We start from the raw sequence: 16112 nt of genomic DNA on the forward strand, positions 1-16112 counted from the left end.
GTCGCAGCGGTCGCATGTCTACTGTGCCATATTGCACTACATCATACCTGTCTTTCTCGGCGCGCTGTCATACAGTTTGAAGCAAGTTGTTCAAACGAAACTCTCGTTGACAAATAATTCCGCGGCAGCTGGACTGAAATCGGTGAAAACTTAACTATCTTGAATAGTCTGGGTACCACGAGTAAGAACCATATGGTTGCCGTCATGATTGTTCCAGAAGCGTCAGAGGTTCCATAAGGGAGCCTTTTTTCTTGCTTGCGTGTGACATGACTTCTAGGAATCCAGCCGGCTTTTGGTGCTACTACCCACCTCAGGTTCATTAATCTTTACAACGGCAACTATACCCTCATTTACCCTCATATACCCTCATGGATACTTCGACATGTCGATGTCCTCTGACAAGAACGCAAATGAACTCTGCAGTAGGCCTATTGCGGTTCCTTAACGCGGGCGATGGGCGAGATCTCCAGCACATTGTAACTTTCTCCATATTCTTGTAACTTGTTATTAGAGCGCTTAGCATGGCTCACCATAGCACACAAGATAACTTTAATGTAAGAATATCTGTTCTTACATTGTGTGCTGTTTGTTCGCCGGACGCGGATAGAGTGAAAGGAAGCTGTGCGCTTTGCAAAACCGTTATTAGCAGCACCCACAGATATTCCTCGAAGTTTAACCTTCATCTGGAGTTACGCGTACATTGGTGCAACATTGGTGGAAAGCTTACGGGCAATTCTCATTCAAAACCTTTACTACCACCTAAAAGATTTCGCAGTTTCGCCCTAAAGACGAAGCATTGGTTACGATAGCAAATTAGTGGAAAGCTATATATGAAGTAAGAATAGTAGTTTTATCGGCCGTACAGACTTGCAAATACAGGCATACCAACTAAACTAAAAAGCATGGTGTCACGGGCGCACAAGCAAGCGTGAACAAATCTCACTCGGCGACCGCGGAAACTAGCTATCAGAACGCTGTAGTGAGCAAGCGCGCCAGCGAGCGAATTGAATTTCGTGCTGCCTCTCGCATCAACCGAACTAAGCCGCGAAAAGGCACTGCATGGCGGACTTGGTTCCCGCCGCAGATAACTTTCGAGATACGGTGGCCGGGTGGTGTATTTGCAATTGCTAGTAAGCACAGCGGGGCGTGGCACTTGCAGAGACGCCGGAGGTGTGCGCGCATTCGCGTGTAAGAGCGGGTACGAGAGAGGAAATGTGGGAACTTTTGCTCCTTGAATATATGACTCTGCCTAGGCGCTATGGAGGAGTTTCTTAGCGCGTGTTCTGTGCGTTTGTCCCTAGGCGGGCCGGCAGAAGTCGCGGGGCGCGGTAGTGCTGAACGTAGCGTCGCAAGTTGGCGATTGGCCGTTATTATATTTATTAAATCGTGTTTTTTACTAATTGAAACAACCTCCCTATTGAAAATTTGCCCGATGCTGGGCATAGTGGAATCCATCATCCATCATCATGGTGGATTATGGTAGTGGGTGGCATGCTGGGTGACGGGTGGCATGCTGGGTGACGGGTGGCATGGTGGGTGCTGGGTGACATGGTGGGTGACGGGTGGCACGGTGGGTGCTGGGCGGCATGGTGGTTGCTGGGCACGGCGGGTGCTGGGCAGCATGGTGGTTGCTGGGCACAGTGGGTGCTGGGCGGCACGGTGGGTGATGGGTGGCACGGTGGGCACTGGGTTGGATATCATCGTGGGCGCAGCACGTCAAAGGCAAGTTGTGTGATGAATTGAAGGAGCAGCCATTGCCATTCGGAAGCTCATGACGGGTTATCTTTATGTGATGTTGAGTCTTGTGAAGTGTACAGTCTGTATATACATGTTGCCAAGATGCGGCTATTTTCATGCCATAACAAATCAATATGTAAAGCACCATACTACGTAGCATATCATCACACTTTATTGAAAAAGCATCACTGGACTTGTACTGTATTTACTTTTCCACTCGCTTGCTCTGGCGTCCTGCTTGTGTAAAAGAGAGCTCCAAAGGTGCTATAGCAGGGAAGCAAGGTGGTTCTCCGGATGTGGTGCAGGTGGCATCATTGGATGGTCACTTATGTATTTCGCCAGGCAGTCTAAAAGGAGAGTGCAATAAATATATAAGTAAGTTGTTCTTCCAATGATTTCTAGCAATAAGTGAATGAAGGAAATCTGCTCTAATCACTTCAAAAAAAGTTTAAGATAACAAAATGCAGCAAATGTCACACACAAACATGCTACCCAGGACGCAAGCCAGCACAGGTTTATTTGCAGTGAGTATGCATACACATGCATCACATTGTTTTGCAGATTTACATGGAATTTTTGTATGTTTTTTGCCAAAGCCACGCCTCTTCTCATCTGGAGGTTGGCTTAACTGCAAAATTGAGACACATGGGAGCTGTACTCAAAGCCTTATGGGGTGGATATTTGGCTTCTGATTTTGCATAGTTTGTCTGCTCTTCAACCACCCAAATTCCTGTCAAATTCAGAGAGCCACAATTTGGCTACACTGTCTCTAACACATGCAGGGGAGATGCAAGGTGCAAGCTGTCTGATTTGTCCATTCTATCATTTGTTAGCTTTACTTGTTGCTCGTGCAGTTGGTGAGGAAGTCGTAACTTTAGCATTTGCCATATAGGCATAAAAGATTTCATGTAAAAGCTGTATAATGGCTGGCTTGCAAGCTTTATTTAGCTGCAAATGATGGCAACTAATGTTTTAAAGTGAAGCTTTTTTTGCCTCTTCTCCCAACATTACGGGCGCTGCAGCTGCTATGGTCTTGTCATGCGTGCCGTTGGATTTCTTGCAACATTACTAGATGGCGCTCACCTCTGCACATCCTGACCGGCGCTGCTGCCCCAGCATTTCACCGTTAGTGTGTATTGCACGTGCTGTGCTGGTTTTAATTTCTATGCGAGAAAAATGCAGCTGCTGGGCTGTGATAGTGTAAACATTAGAATCGTCCTTAGTCTGAAGAGAGCGCTTTGAGCTTATATCTCAACAGTGTGTTCGCCATGTATGTAGAAGGAGCCCCTTAACACGCGCCAGCAAGGCGTGCACTCGACGTCGAGGACACCCAGACTTGAAAGAAGTGTCACACAGAACAGGAGCGTCTTCGCTACGCAGTGAAATGTAGTGCAGACCGCGAATTTATGTATACATTGTATACATACAATTACAATTGCTAATTGAAGTATGCACAGCCTCATAATTCAATTAAAGTTTAATATTTCTGCCATGATGCGGTGCGCCATGTGAGGCAATGACAACGCTCCATTCCTTCTCAGAGATTATGAACAATGATTCGCAACAACGCCTCAAGCAAACACATCTCCCTGTGTGTTCTGTGGGCTATGCAGACAAACAGAAGTGGTGCATGCAAGGTAATGCTTAACATCAACTCGCCACTTTCGTATTGGACTAAACACTGAAAAAATTACAAACTTGCCACTAACATCACCGTTAATTATTGTCAATCAAAGCAAACAGTGTGTGCTTCGTGTACATCGATTCTCACAGTGCATGGGATCTGCCATTTTTTTTCTACTTTTCAATCTCCATATTGCTACTTTGCTAAGGTAACCTACATCTTCAATGTAAAAAAAGCCCAAAGAAGCATCTTAACGTAATACAGAGCAATCTTTCATGCTCGTCTGTTTAAAAAAACATATTTATGTAGGAAATGAAATCTTCGGCAGAGTGTTGATGCGACTACAAGAGTACCTGGTACTTTGATCCATAAAACAATTGAATCTTGGCAGAAGAATGCCAGTTACAGCCACACTATACAGTCCTTTCTAATCCAGGCTGGCGGAAAGCGCTGGAATTCCGCATGATGCCCAGCACCTTGCTTTTCTTGGCACCGACAAGAGGCATGAACATTTTAGGATGCTTTGCGTAGAACAAGATCAGCTATGCAGATCAGAGCGTACATGCGACTAATGTTCGAGGTGCTTTCTTTGTGTAGCAGTTCTTTCCTCATTCTTATGCTTAAATAAAATGAGATCACTGAAAGTATGCCGAAAGTGCTGATAGGCCATGTCTTACAAACTTCAATAATCAGAACATCTAAAATCAAGAAAGCGGCTGACAGATGGAATAGCACACAGTGGTATGAAGGTTATAAACATGGATGAGGTGCCTCAGAAAGGCTGACCAACTTTTGAGCTATCTTCGTCAAAAGTGGCCTGGTCAGCCTTGCCATGTTAGTTTTAAAGGACTAGTAGGGTGACATCACGTGCAGTTGTTGTCAGTGGCAGCTGGTTGTAAAGGGAGAGACTTTAAAGAGAATGAGCGCTGTCGTCTGACGTCTGTAAGCATGGTTCCTAAGACGAGGGCACAAGACCGTGAGAATAGGAAGGCGGCGAGAAAAGAAACAAAAGAAAAGGAGAAAAAAAGAGATGCCAAGAGGCAAAAAAAGAAAGACAAGAAAAAGAAGGGCATGGGAGCGTGTTAAGGAAGTGAGGGGTTAGGGAGCATTCAGGAGTGTCATTGGCGGCATCTTTCTGCCGTTTTAGAAGAACTGGTCAGGCGGTCAGTGTGCGAGTAACAAAAAAGACCCCAAAAGATATCAGTTGAAAGAATGACTTGAGTAGCGTAGCAGCAACGCGTCGGGTAATGTTGAAGAAATTAAGATGGCGACAAGGAGTCTGGGATGCAATGTATGTGGTAGCTGGCAGGCAGAGGCATGGTGTTTTAGGGATGTCAGCCTCAGTAGCTCAACGCAGGTGTCGTCACAGTGGTATATAGAGCTGGTGATACCCTGTGTGACTGATGCGCAGAAAAACGTATCCTGGCATCTGGGATTTTGGATTGTGGCGGTGAGGGTGTTCAAAAAATATGATAGAAAACAGACAAAAGGGGGGAACTGAAAGTGGAATAACAAATAGGAGGGTTACATGAGCAAAAGCTGGCGGAGGCAGGTGTACATGGGAAAAGGGGTCATACAGTTGATATAAACATTAAAACACGAAAGAATATATTAAATTGAGTAGTAAGCAGGTAAAAATTAGAAACGGTGGAATAGGTGAGGTTAAGAATTAAGTTTAGCTGGTGGCACAATGTGTTTTGCGCCTTGGTTGATGACATGAGGCTTTCCGATTTAAGTTACAGCTTTAAAGTTTTTAAAGATTCTAAGTTGCTGTGTTAAATTAATTCCCATTGGATGTAGGCATTTAAACTTGTGTATGAGGTATGATTCCAGATATTTCCTCTAGCGAGGTGAGCGGAAATTTGTAGTCTATAGAGCCTTGCTTTGTCACATATGACATGTTCATTGAAGTGGCTGGCTACTCCTTTAGGTAAATTGTTTTGTATCTGCGCGGTGACCGTTCAGTCTTTTATGATTTTTTTGTCCTGTCTCACCTATGTATTATTTGCTACAAGTGGCACATTCTAGACAGTAGACTACATTGCTTGATGAGCAGATGAAACTCGAAGTTACGTTGTTTGAGTAATTTGATGCTGTACTTAATACTGTAGTAGTAGATTAAATATGTTTGCATGTAGAGCACCCGGGCGGCCACAGGGACTGGTTCCTAACTTTGTTGTTGTTTTTAGTTTGGCACATACAAGAATATCCTTAATATTATAGTGTTGCATCTCAAGACTACTCTGGGCAGGGCGGGAAAAATCTTGTTTCTGGTTGCTGGTGAGAATTGGGTAGTATTTATTGAGGATGTTGTTCATGTTTGGGAGTGTGAGAATTTAGTAGTAAGAAGAGGCGCTGTCCTTGTGATCCTAGGGTGGGGCTTGAGCACGTCGGCTCAGTCAAGTTTGGTTGCATCGGTGCAGGCTTTCTGAAGGGCACTCTTTGGGTGGTTCCCGTTTGATAGGGTTTCTTTAGGGTGATCAAGTCTATCTATGTAGTCTTGGTTTTCAACACACATGTGACGTAGCCATGTGCTTGGCCTTTAAAGATGCCTTCTTTGCAATGTGGCTTGATGGTGGCTTGTATATTCTAGGTACTGTTGTTTGTCAAAAGGTTTCCATACAGCATTGTCATTAGTGTCCCAGTGTCAATGTATATTGTTTAGTCCAGAAAGTTTATGCGCTCCACTGAAGATTTTGATGCGAATTTTATTGTTGGCTGAAAAGAATTTAGAAATCCTACATATTTATCTAGGCTGTCTTGACCATGTCACCATATTATGAATATGTCGTCTATGTATCGTAGGTATGTGTGGGGCCTGTCAGTGCAGCGCAATAGGAAGTCTGTAGAATCCCCATAAATATGTTCGCATAAATATGTTTTCCCATGTACATCTGCTTCCGCCCGCTTTTGCTCATGCCACCCTCTTATTTGTTATTCCAGTTTCAGTTCGCCCCCATATTTGTCTGTTCTTTATTCTATATTTTCGAAACACCCTCACCAACATATTCCAAAATCCCAGGCGCCAGGATACCTTCTTCGGAGCCTCAGCCACACAGGGTATCGCCACTTCTGCATACCGCTGTGACGACACCTACGTTGAGCTACTGGGACTAACGTCCCTAGAAAGACCGTGCCGCTGCCTTCCAGCTACCCTATGCACTGCATTCCAGACTCCTTGCCGCCATCTTAACTCCTTCTAAATTATCCGACGCATTGCTGCTATGCTACTCAAGTCATTCTTTCAACTAATGTCTTTTCGGGTTGTTTTTGTTACTCGAGCACTGACCGCCTCACCGGCTCCTTTAAAGCCACAAGAACATGCTGCCAAAGACACCCCTGAATGCTCCCTAACCTCTTGCTTCCCTAACACCTTCCTATGTCCTTCTTTTTCTTTTCTTGTTCTTTCTTTCCCTCTTGGTCGCTTTTTTTCTCCTTTTCTCCCCGCCTTCCCACTCCCACTATTGTTCCTACGTCTTAGGAATCATGCTTACAGACATCAGGTGACCGCGCTCATTCTCCTTCAAGGCTCTCCCTTTCCAACCAGCCACTCCTGACAACTGCATGTGACGTCACTCTACTAACACTTTAAAACCAACATGTCGAGGATGACGAGGCAGCCTTTGAGAAGATAGGTCCTCCTAACGAAACGTTGGCCACCCTTTCCGAGGCACTTTATCCCTGTTTATAACTTTTACATCCCAATAATCAGAATAGTGTTTTGAAATTGCATGGCTGTGAATGCTGCAGATTGTAAAGCAGCACATCAGTTGACCACAGTCAACACTTTGGACGGCAGTAGTTTAAAAAGCTTCTTTTAGACCATACAATTTGCCAAGCTCTGTCGGAACCCAATTTTCTTGAGAAGCATTATTTCAAAAAAGTGAAATGAAAGCTGCAGCGTGAAAAGCTACAATAACGCATGCCAAGTCTACATTAGAAATTTCAAAGACAATGAGGTGCTTAAATGTTCACTTCTGTTAAGACAATGAGCAGCAGGTGAATGCAAGCTATCAAGGTCCTGTCAAAATTAACCGCTCGTGTAGCCACCCGACTTTCTTGACTGTTTTTAATTGAAACTGATTATGGGGGAAACTTTGTGGGCGATTTTCGCCGGAAATCCATATCCCGAAATTATCTTGTGCTGTTTTTCATACCCACAGAGACATTTAAATTGTGTGTCGAGACACAGTGCATATACAGCAGAAGAAAAAGATATAATATATAGGCATGCACTTGCCTCATTCTTGCTTTGGCATTTCTTGTCGCTCTGTATACATCATGTAATGCTAACTCATTCAGATAACTTGTAGATATGCAGTTATGTTTCTCAAATGAGGTGACTGTTGACTTACTCTTCAAAGCAGCCACTTTCTCCGGTGTTGCCGGAAGCTTCCAAGATGCGCGGCACATTGTCCGGCAGGCCTGTCCAGTCAGGCTGCTTTCACCTGCTTGCACTGGTGTCCACAGGTGCCATGCCACCTCTAATGGGCACTTTCCGTCGGAAGCAGACTTGAATATGTAATGCCACTTGTTGAGTGGCATCACAAATCCCACACCAATCTGTACCTGCAATAGATATGAAGTGTTTTTTTCCTGAGCAGTATTCTTAACACTAAAACGCACTTGTATAAAACAATATGATATAGGTTAATTAGATCCGTCAATTTCTGATGCAACTCTATAATTTCCTATTTCTGCCCCTCGAACAAGTTTAAAAAAAACTGGGGTTAAACCCAACCTCACCAAGAAATTCATTTTTGTGTAAAGGATTAAACTAATAAAATTTTCCCATTTTAAGGGCAGCAAACACTCATATTTCGTACAGTCTAACCTTGCAATAACGAAATTAACAGAGAAAGCGAAACAATTGATTCAAATAGGCGCACCGCCATGCAGAGAACAGTGCAAGAACGAGTGTCGTCAAGGCCTTCAAGATTGCAGTGTCACACGGAGAACAGTGCAGCACGTTACCTAGAGACCTACGCGCGCCAGTCTCCAAAATCCACCACCATCACACACTACATGGCCTTGTTCTAAAGAACATTGGAGACATGCCTTGAAAGTAAGATTACCCTTGCATGGTTGAAAACAAGTGAATTCCCTTGTGGGCTCTGAAAACCACTCGCACCACTCACTCATCTCAGCAGTTATATTTTCGTCATGACTAAACTGCAGCGACGAATGCGCCAAGTCCCGTCACAACTTCAAACTTCAGAACTCAGTGTGCACGCTCCTTTTACTGCGACCAGGTTTGAAATGTTTGTTGTAACAGTACAGCGCTAGTACAGCGGCAGCGGAATTCTCTTTAGGGACAATTGCACCTTCTACATCTTTTTGTAGGTTTTTGCGCAATATGTGCGTTGCTGTTTTTTGTCATTAAGCCCTTCAGTTGATGTCTAGCGCCCGTTCAGACTGTGTCTCTGTGTGTGTGTGTGCCCTTGCACTTGACATGATGTCCAAGTTCAGCTACCACCAACTAGAACTAACTTTTGCATTAATCAGAAGTACATATTAGCACGCTTTATAAAAAGCCAAAGGATTAGCACTATGCTGACCGGAAATGAGAAATGGTAAGAATATTCTGGCTGAAAACAACATTTCATGTTTATCAACACTGACGGGCAAGTAATTAAGAAAGTTGGTGTACGTTAATGTTTACCTTTTGAGTGATACAAGGGACAGAAAGAAGACAACAAGACACAAAAGCTACCAATTCAACACTAATTTTGGTGCAAAAATTTAAGATAATATTTATACTGCGTGTGCCCTTGCACTGCACAAGCGATCTTTTAAGACAAAGGGCACAAGTTGCAATACAAATGTACAAAATCATGATAAACAGTACTTGCATAAAAATAGAACAAATAAGCACGGAGTGATCACTATTCCGTGTCATTTAGAGAGTATTCCTCTTTGTAATGCAATCATAATGAGCACTGGCTGACAGATGTCCCTCTTTTTTAAATGGTATGCCTCAGTGATATTGTTGATCAATCGGTTGCCTTAAGTAAACAAAAGAGATGAACAATCTAAATCTGGCGTACATCACCAGTTGTGTCAATGCATTGTCAAGTGGGACGAGCATGCTTGTCCCTTGAGTGAATAATGGTGCTCTCCTGGGCACATGCTTATACAGCGGCCAGTCTGCCCCATGTACAAGACCGTCTATTCTTAGTACGAAGATGGTGCAGAGTGGCCGAACTCCGCGGATTGCCAGCGCGCATTGCATGGCTGTGCAACGGAGCTAAGCGGCGCAGGCGCACAGGGGCTTAGAGGTGGGACTTCATGTCATGTGTCATCCCCTAAAGCATGGCGTGCTCCCGCACTTTAGCAGATGACACGAAGCTCCACATCCCCCCTGCGCCATGCACGCTGGCACTCCGCGGGGCGTGGTCACGCTGAGTCGTGTTCGTGCCAAGAGTTGACGACCCTGTGCATTTGACCAAACATACACATGAACAGAGGCATAGAATACACTACTAATGACGGACACAAGACATATTTAGTGGTAATTTATACAAATCGTCTTTGCCTGGACGCCTTTCTCAATGCGCTTGTGGAATGCTATGCACACATATTTCGAGAGAAAAAATAAAGTAGGCAGGTATGCCGCACAGTCCACAAGTGAACTGAGAAAAGCGAGCAGGCAAGCGAGGTACGCTTGGTTAAACATACCACGAAATATGTCTAGTGTGTGTTAGGGGCAGTGTACTGCATTCCAATGTTAGGAAGCTGACAGGCCAGGAACTAAATATGTACCAAAGAAATCACCACATTTTACTGAGAAGACCGGCATGCTCGTCTGACTTGGCCGTGCATTGCCGCGATAGGGCTTTAGGCCAGATTAAATTAGTTTATCTGTTTCCACCCACGGTGAAAAATTGACAAGAGAAATCAGAGAGGCATACCACAAGACGTGTGAGCAAGCCCCCATTATGAATGCATGAAAAAAGGCGTCATTTCTAGATGACAAGGGATAGAAATTAGTCTGACTATTCACCTTTTTTTACGCATATACTGTTTATTGTGATTTTTTGCCTTTGTATTACAACTCACATTTTCCTTCTGAAGGAACTTGTGCACAATATAAGCACACATTCAGTGTTATTTTTATTCCTTCTATCAAAATATTCAGTCATCACTGGTCATGTTGTATGGTCTCCCTTCCTTCACTGTGTAAATTTTGTCCTCAAGTTATATGAACTGACTGGCAAACTCAAAACGACACTACAAATTTCACCTAGAGGATACGGCTGGTTCTCAGAAAATGCACCAATACGGCGACAGGTGTCTGTTGGCACACTGTAGCAATAATGGGTGGAAGCTACCTTTGACATTGCTGCAATACATCAGTTGTCACATGGCTACAACCCTTAAGAAACAACAGAAATGTAAGTGCACAGCAAAAACAAGCAGGTTCATCAACCACAAATTTGACTTCAGCAGCCAGAACATAGACAGTTTCATGTAGCTAAAGCATTAGCTAATATGTGGAAAATACATGCACAAGCACCCTTAGCTTGAGATACCTGCATACCAACATAAAACCATGAGTTGCAGTGCATATGATGCTTGTTCTTGACACTAGTATTTTGTGAAAAATACTTTTTGGATTACGTACCATGCTTTCAATTCATTTGCCCAGTAATCAAAGGCTTTTGACAGCATTACACTTTGTACTTGCTAGTTGAAAATATTCTCACGTGAACAGCACCAAGCAGAATAAATAGAAAGCTGCCCACTGTGCTAACCAAATATGTGGAGAGACCCAAAGTAATAGAATTATTTCTGGACCGCTGTAGACTTAGAGCTTGTTGGCTGATAGTCACTATTAAAATTACACCACTGCCAAACAGATGTTCTGTGTGGTGCTGTTGAAATCAAGTTCACTTGATGAGCAACATAGCAATAACCCGCAAATGCTTTAGCAATAGCGAGCAGGCAATCTTGCATGTGCAAAACTGCATGCTTATTTAATGATAGTGCATCAATAGACTGAACTATGTACCAACTATGTGGTCTATGCAGTATAGACAAAGTCGAAAACGATGCAACTGGACACAGACTCTGCCACAATGCCTACTTGCATGAATGGGTATAGCTTAAGAAGAATATAAATAAATGTAGAGAAAGAAAGCAAGCTTACTAGAAAACTCTTCACTGCTGTAGTACTTACAGCACAGTGAATACTGGCCTTCATTTACCATTTAAAGAAATTCAAGCTCGTGTCTATTGTTCTGGGAACTTGAGAAATAATTGTGAAAAAATGGAGAAGGTTAGGCTAGTTGGCGTTGACACAGCTCCTGTGACATAGTTACTAGCACAAACAAGGCGTACGGAATAAAGGTCGGACTAGCCAAAGCGGTAGACTTCTACTGACAAGCTTTATTCAGAAGAAACATGCAAACAGGCCACCGCATGCTCAGTTAATGTGGAGACAGATGCATAAAAGAATGTGCCACATAGGGGATAACGAAATGCACATAGAAGCTGATAAGCATCCACAAGAAGCCATTACAAAGCATTCACCAGATTTTTCTGAAGACACAACACTTATTTATTAGCTGGTACCAGTGATGGAGTGCTTATGCATTCATCAGTAGCTTTCGAAATGCAAAACACCTCAAACATTTCCCTATATAACTGCCTGGCAAACTGACTGAGCACTTGTGTGCTATGAAAACATGGGGAGCACTTATGGGTACTTTAACAGTGATCAGCCAAGTAGCCAGCGCCTGTGAGAGCATTTACAGCCTTCCGGTACTCCCCAAGCCACTCATTCAGGCACCTGTTTGTTCAATATACCACTTTCCGCAGGGAAGTGCAATGTAGCATACCACCACTACATTTCAGTTAACAAAGCAGGTGACATGCTCCTTAGTGCATGTACTTTGACGCCCGGCAATGTTTACCAACTTGCATATTCTTGTGAGCATTAGCGGTGCCGAAAAAATGCCTACACCAAACTTGTTCGCCACCTTTCTTCTAGGCGGTGGGACACCCTGCGTATGTATGGCAGAGCTGCACGGCTACCACTGGGACATGCGTTACTGCACGTCCAGTGGGCAATGTGGTAGTGCTAATGACTTTCTTGTTGTGCTGGCTTTGCTGTTAAAAACATTGTGGGTGTTTTCGAACAGTGTTCAGTAGGACTCAAGTTCACACATGAGTTGCCAGAAGATGATCACCTGCAATCATTCGATATTCGTATAATTTTAAATCATACTTTCCTTATTATATATACTCTCTTAGGAAAACGAAGCCCTTGCTCGACTATATCGTTTGGCATACTCCATGTTAAAGGATGCATAGCTCCTAGCTGCCCGAGAGCTGTTCTGGTTAAATCTTGTGCACCAGGTTTCCTGCAGCGCTCAGCAACAAGCGAGCCATTTATGTAGGGCCGGGTATCTCGATAACACTTTGGTGTCAACTACTGGGAGCCTCATTAAAGAGGTAAAAACAGATCTGGCAGCTGCTCGGTGCAATAACGCACGTGCCAGTGGGTGCCCTGTGGCTGTGCCATCTGTACATGGGGTGTCCCATCACCTAAACAATGTGGCAAACCAGTGCAGTGTAGGTGTTTTCTTCAGCGCCACTAGAACTCGCAAGAATGTGCAGGTTGGTAAGCAACGCCGAGAATCAGGGTACATGCACTAAGGAGCATGTCACCCACTTTTTTAACTGCAATGTGGGGGTGGTATACAAGATTTCACTTCCCTGTAGAAAGTGCTGTATTGGACAAAAGGGCAGGTTCTTGAATGAGAGGCTTAGGGAGCACCGGAACGCTGTAAACACTCTAGCAGGCACTGCCCATTTGGCTGACCACTGCCGAAGATGTGCTCGTAAATGCTACCTGTGTTTCCAAAACAAGCAAGTGCTCAGACGGTTTGGCAGGCAGTTAGATAAGGAAATATTTGGTGTTTGGCATTTCAAAGGCTGATGATGAATGTGTAAGCACTCCTTCACTGGAACTAACTGATAAAGGAGTGTTTGTTGTACCTTGAGAAGAACCTGCTGAATGCTTTGTAATGGTTTGTTTTGGGCAGTATTGGCTTTGTTGCGCATTTGGTTTCCTCCCATGTGGAACATTTATTTATGCATCTGTCTGCAGATATTTTTGAGCATAAGGTGGGGCCTCATTGCGTGTTTTCTGAATAAAGCTTGTAAGTTGAAGTCTAGTGCACTGTCTTGTCCAACTTTTTTCAATTAGTCTTGTTCGTGCAAGTAAACCTCACAATAATTGTAATACCAATGTTAAACAATGGTAAGCATGCTGCATGCTTAGACCTGTGACATATTTGGCCCATTACACTTTTAATCCTTACGTGTGCAGAAACTGCACAAGCGTGTAGCCTAAACGAAAAAAAAAGTGGATATAAAAGGTGTAACACAGGAAAGTTTCAAATCAATAAAACAAAATAACAAGAGGTAGATATAATGTGTACTAAGCAAAATAAAATGTAACGTGCAGCCAAGTGATTGATGCAAGAAAAAATAAACCTCAAGACATGTTAGGTCTAGCTTTAAAGTGAACAAGGTAATGTGTACATAATGTCTACAGACACAAATAAGCAGCAAGTTGAATAAAGTTGAGCAGATATTTAGCCTATTTAGTAAGCACTGCTGAGTAATATGTCCATAAACTTATTGACGAATGATACTGAGATCCTACTTTTGCAAACACATACACTTCAGTCATACCTGACCAGACCATCCGATTACACACAGTGCTGCTGCAGCCATAGCTCCTCCCTGACGTGGACACTGTTGTTGGTCACGGCCTTGCCCCTGCAAGATAGGTTCTGTGTTAACTTATAGCAGTGGCACTTTAAAGAAGTCATTGTGAACACATGCAAGGAGCACAGAAAAAGTCACAAAAACAATGTTTGCACCACTGCAGGGTGGGAACAGAGCACAAGGCCAAAGTTACTGATGAATATTGTGATAATAGGGACCTCTTCATGACAATAAAATTTTTAAGACCTACAGTACATTACAAACAAATGTTTGTTTACGTAACAATTCATTTTTTTTTTCTATCAGTTAAGCAACTTTCCCTTGTCATCTCTAGTTATGTCAAAGTTATGTCAAAACACCTTGTCTCAAAACGTAAGCTGTAGTAGTAGCAAGCCGTAATTGCTTAAATGTTTTTGCCCGAACCCTATGAGGGAGATTTTGTGCGCGACGGCTTTGAGCGAGAAAACGGGCCGTCGCGCGAACATATCGCTCGTTCTTTGTCGCCTGGTTCTGGAAATCTAGAATTCGTCGCTCGTCGCCCAGAAGTGCTATGAGCGAACAGACAATAGCGCGAAGCCGGAATTGTACATCAGTCGAGTACTACCGCTTGTTGCACGGAACATGCAAACGACTATTTTGATACGTGCAAGGTTAAGAACCTACTGCAAGACTTTAAAGAAATGTCTTACGCTGCTCCTTTGAGTAAAACACAGCAAACTAAATTAATAAAGCACACTTTTGGCGCGTATTTGCTGCCCTCATACCGGCAACACCGGGGAGACGGCTCTCAATGTCGTCGCTCGCATAGGGTACGACTTGTACGGAACGAGCTAGCGCGACACCCATCTACATCGCGTCTCTGTCGCGCGCAAGACCGCTCGCATGGGGTACGACTTGTAGGGAACGAGCGAGCGCGACAACCATCTACATCGCGTCGCTGTCGCGCGCAAGATCACTTGCATGGTGTTTATACTTTTTCCCAATAACTGCTCACAAACCGACAACCGCGTAAACAGACATTATTTTCAACCTCGAAGCATAAGTAAGAGAGGAAACGTCATTGCAGTAAGAATAGGTAAAGAGGCAGATGAGTCTTTATTATCCAACTTTAGCAGAAAAGTGGCAGCTCGCGCAAATGAGGACTGTTGCCGAACCTAATCCCTCTCACCGGAAGGAAGCGCTCACCAAGACTTTCAATTTAGCATTAAGCCAATAAGCTTGCGCAAGCAAATTATGTCAACCAACGCTCAGCAAGCATCGGCACAGTCAATGTCGTCGCGGGAGTTCGATTTCTTACGCTCGCAAGGCACTCTAAGCACACACGAGAAGCAAGCACAGCATGCGTGTACTCACCTTTTAAATGGTACGATGCGGTCGAAAAGCGCCCTCCAAGTTGCCGGAGCTGCAAAGTTATTCCCGCATACATGCAGTTGCGTAGTGGACGACCTGCGGAACGCTAATAATGCGCATCATTTCTTTGCGGCGCCCACCGAACTCTCCACAACCACCACGGACAAAGGGAACGCACTCGATGGCATGAAAATCGTTGGTCCACGTTTGCCTGGCGCACCACGCATACCACGAGTTTGTAGCGAGACACAAGCTATCTTCTGGCACTTTTGTGCACGCGAACTATGTCACAATTCGTTACAGCAAACGCAAAAACACGATCAAACAAACACATCGTAGCAACTCGTACGACCGACAGCACATGTAAACAAGAGAACAAGATTGGTGGATGGATACTATGAGCAACCACTTTGAAACGGGGTGGTGGGTGGCGCCACCTGTGAAATTGGGAGTTTGGTTGGCCTCCGCTATGACTAAAATAATAACCAGCACACACTCGCTTTGTGCCTTGTTGCGCCCAACTGCATATAGATGTTGCAATACATAAACAACCATCGCACAGTTTATATTATCCGCTATACTTTAGCGCAGAAAGAAATTCTATGACGTTTTCGATTTCCAGGAGCTTCCGTCGCATGCGGGCAGTAAAAAGATGGCCTTC

The 16112-nt window shown here is 44.0% G+C and overlaps 1 protein-coding gene across 1 annotated transcript; it reads right to left on the reverse strand.

The window, feature by feature from the left end:
- Positions 1-1887: 1887 nt before the first annotated feature.
- Positions 1888-15697, reverse strand: LOC142566603 (uncharacterized). Its single transcript, XM_075677448.1, has 4 exons — positions 15455-15697; positions 14066-14152; positions 7717-7930; positions 1888-2084 (listed from the first exon to the last, which is right to left on the reverse strand). Exons 2-4 carry the CDS (start codon positions 14105-14107, stop codon positions 2002-2004), a joined length of 339 nt encoding a protein of 112 aa, XP_075533563.1. The 5' UTR covers positions 14108-14152; positions 15455-15697; the 3' UTR covers positions 1888-2001.
- Between the last annotated feature and the right edge of the window lie 415 nt (positions 15698-16112).

The sequence above is a fragment of the Dermacentor variabilis genome, unplaced genomic scaffold (assembly GCF_050947875.1).
Source record: "Dermacentor variabilis isolate Ectoservices unplaced genomic scaffold, ASM5094787v1 scaffold_13, whole genome shotgun sequence".
Taxonomy (NCBI): Eukaryota; Metazoa; Arthropoda; class Arachnida; order Ixodida; family Ixodidae; genus Dermacentor; species Dermacentor variabilis.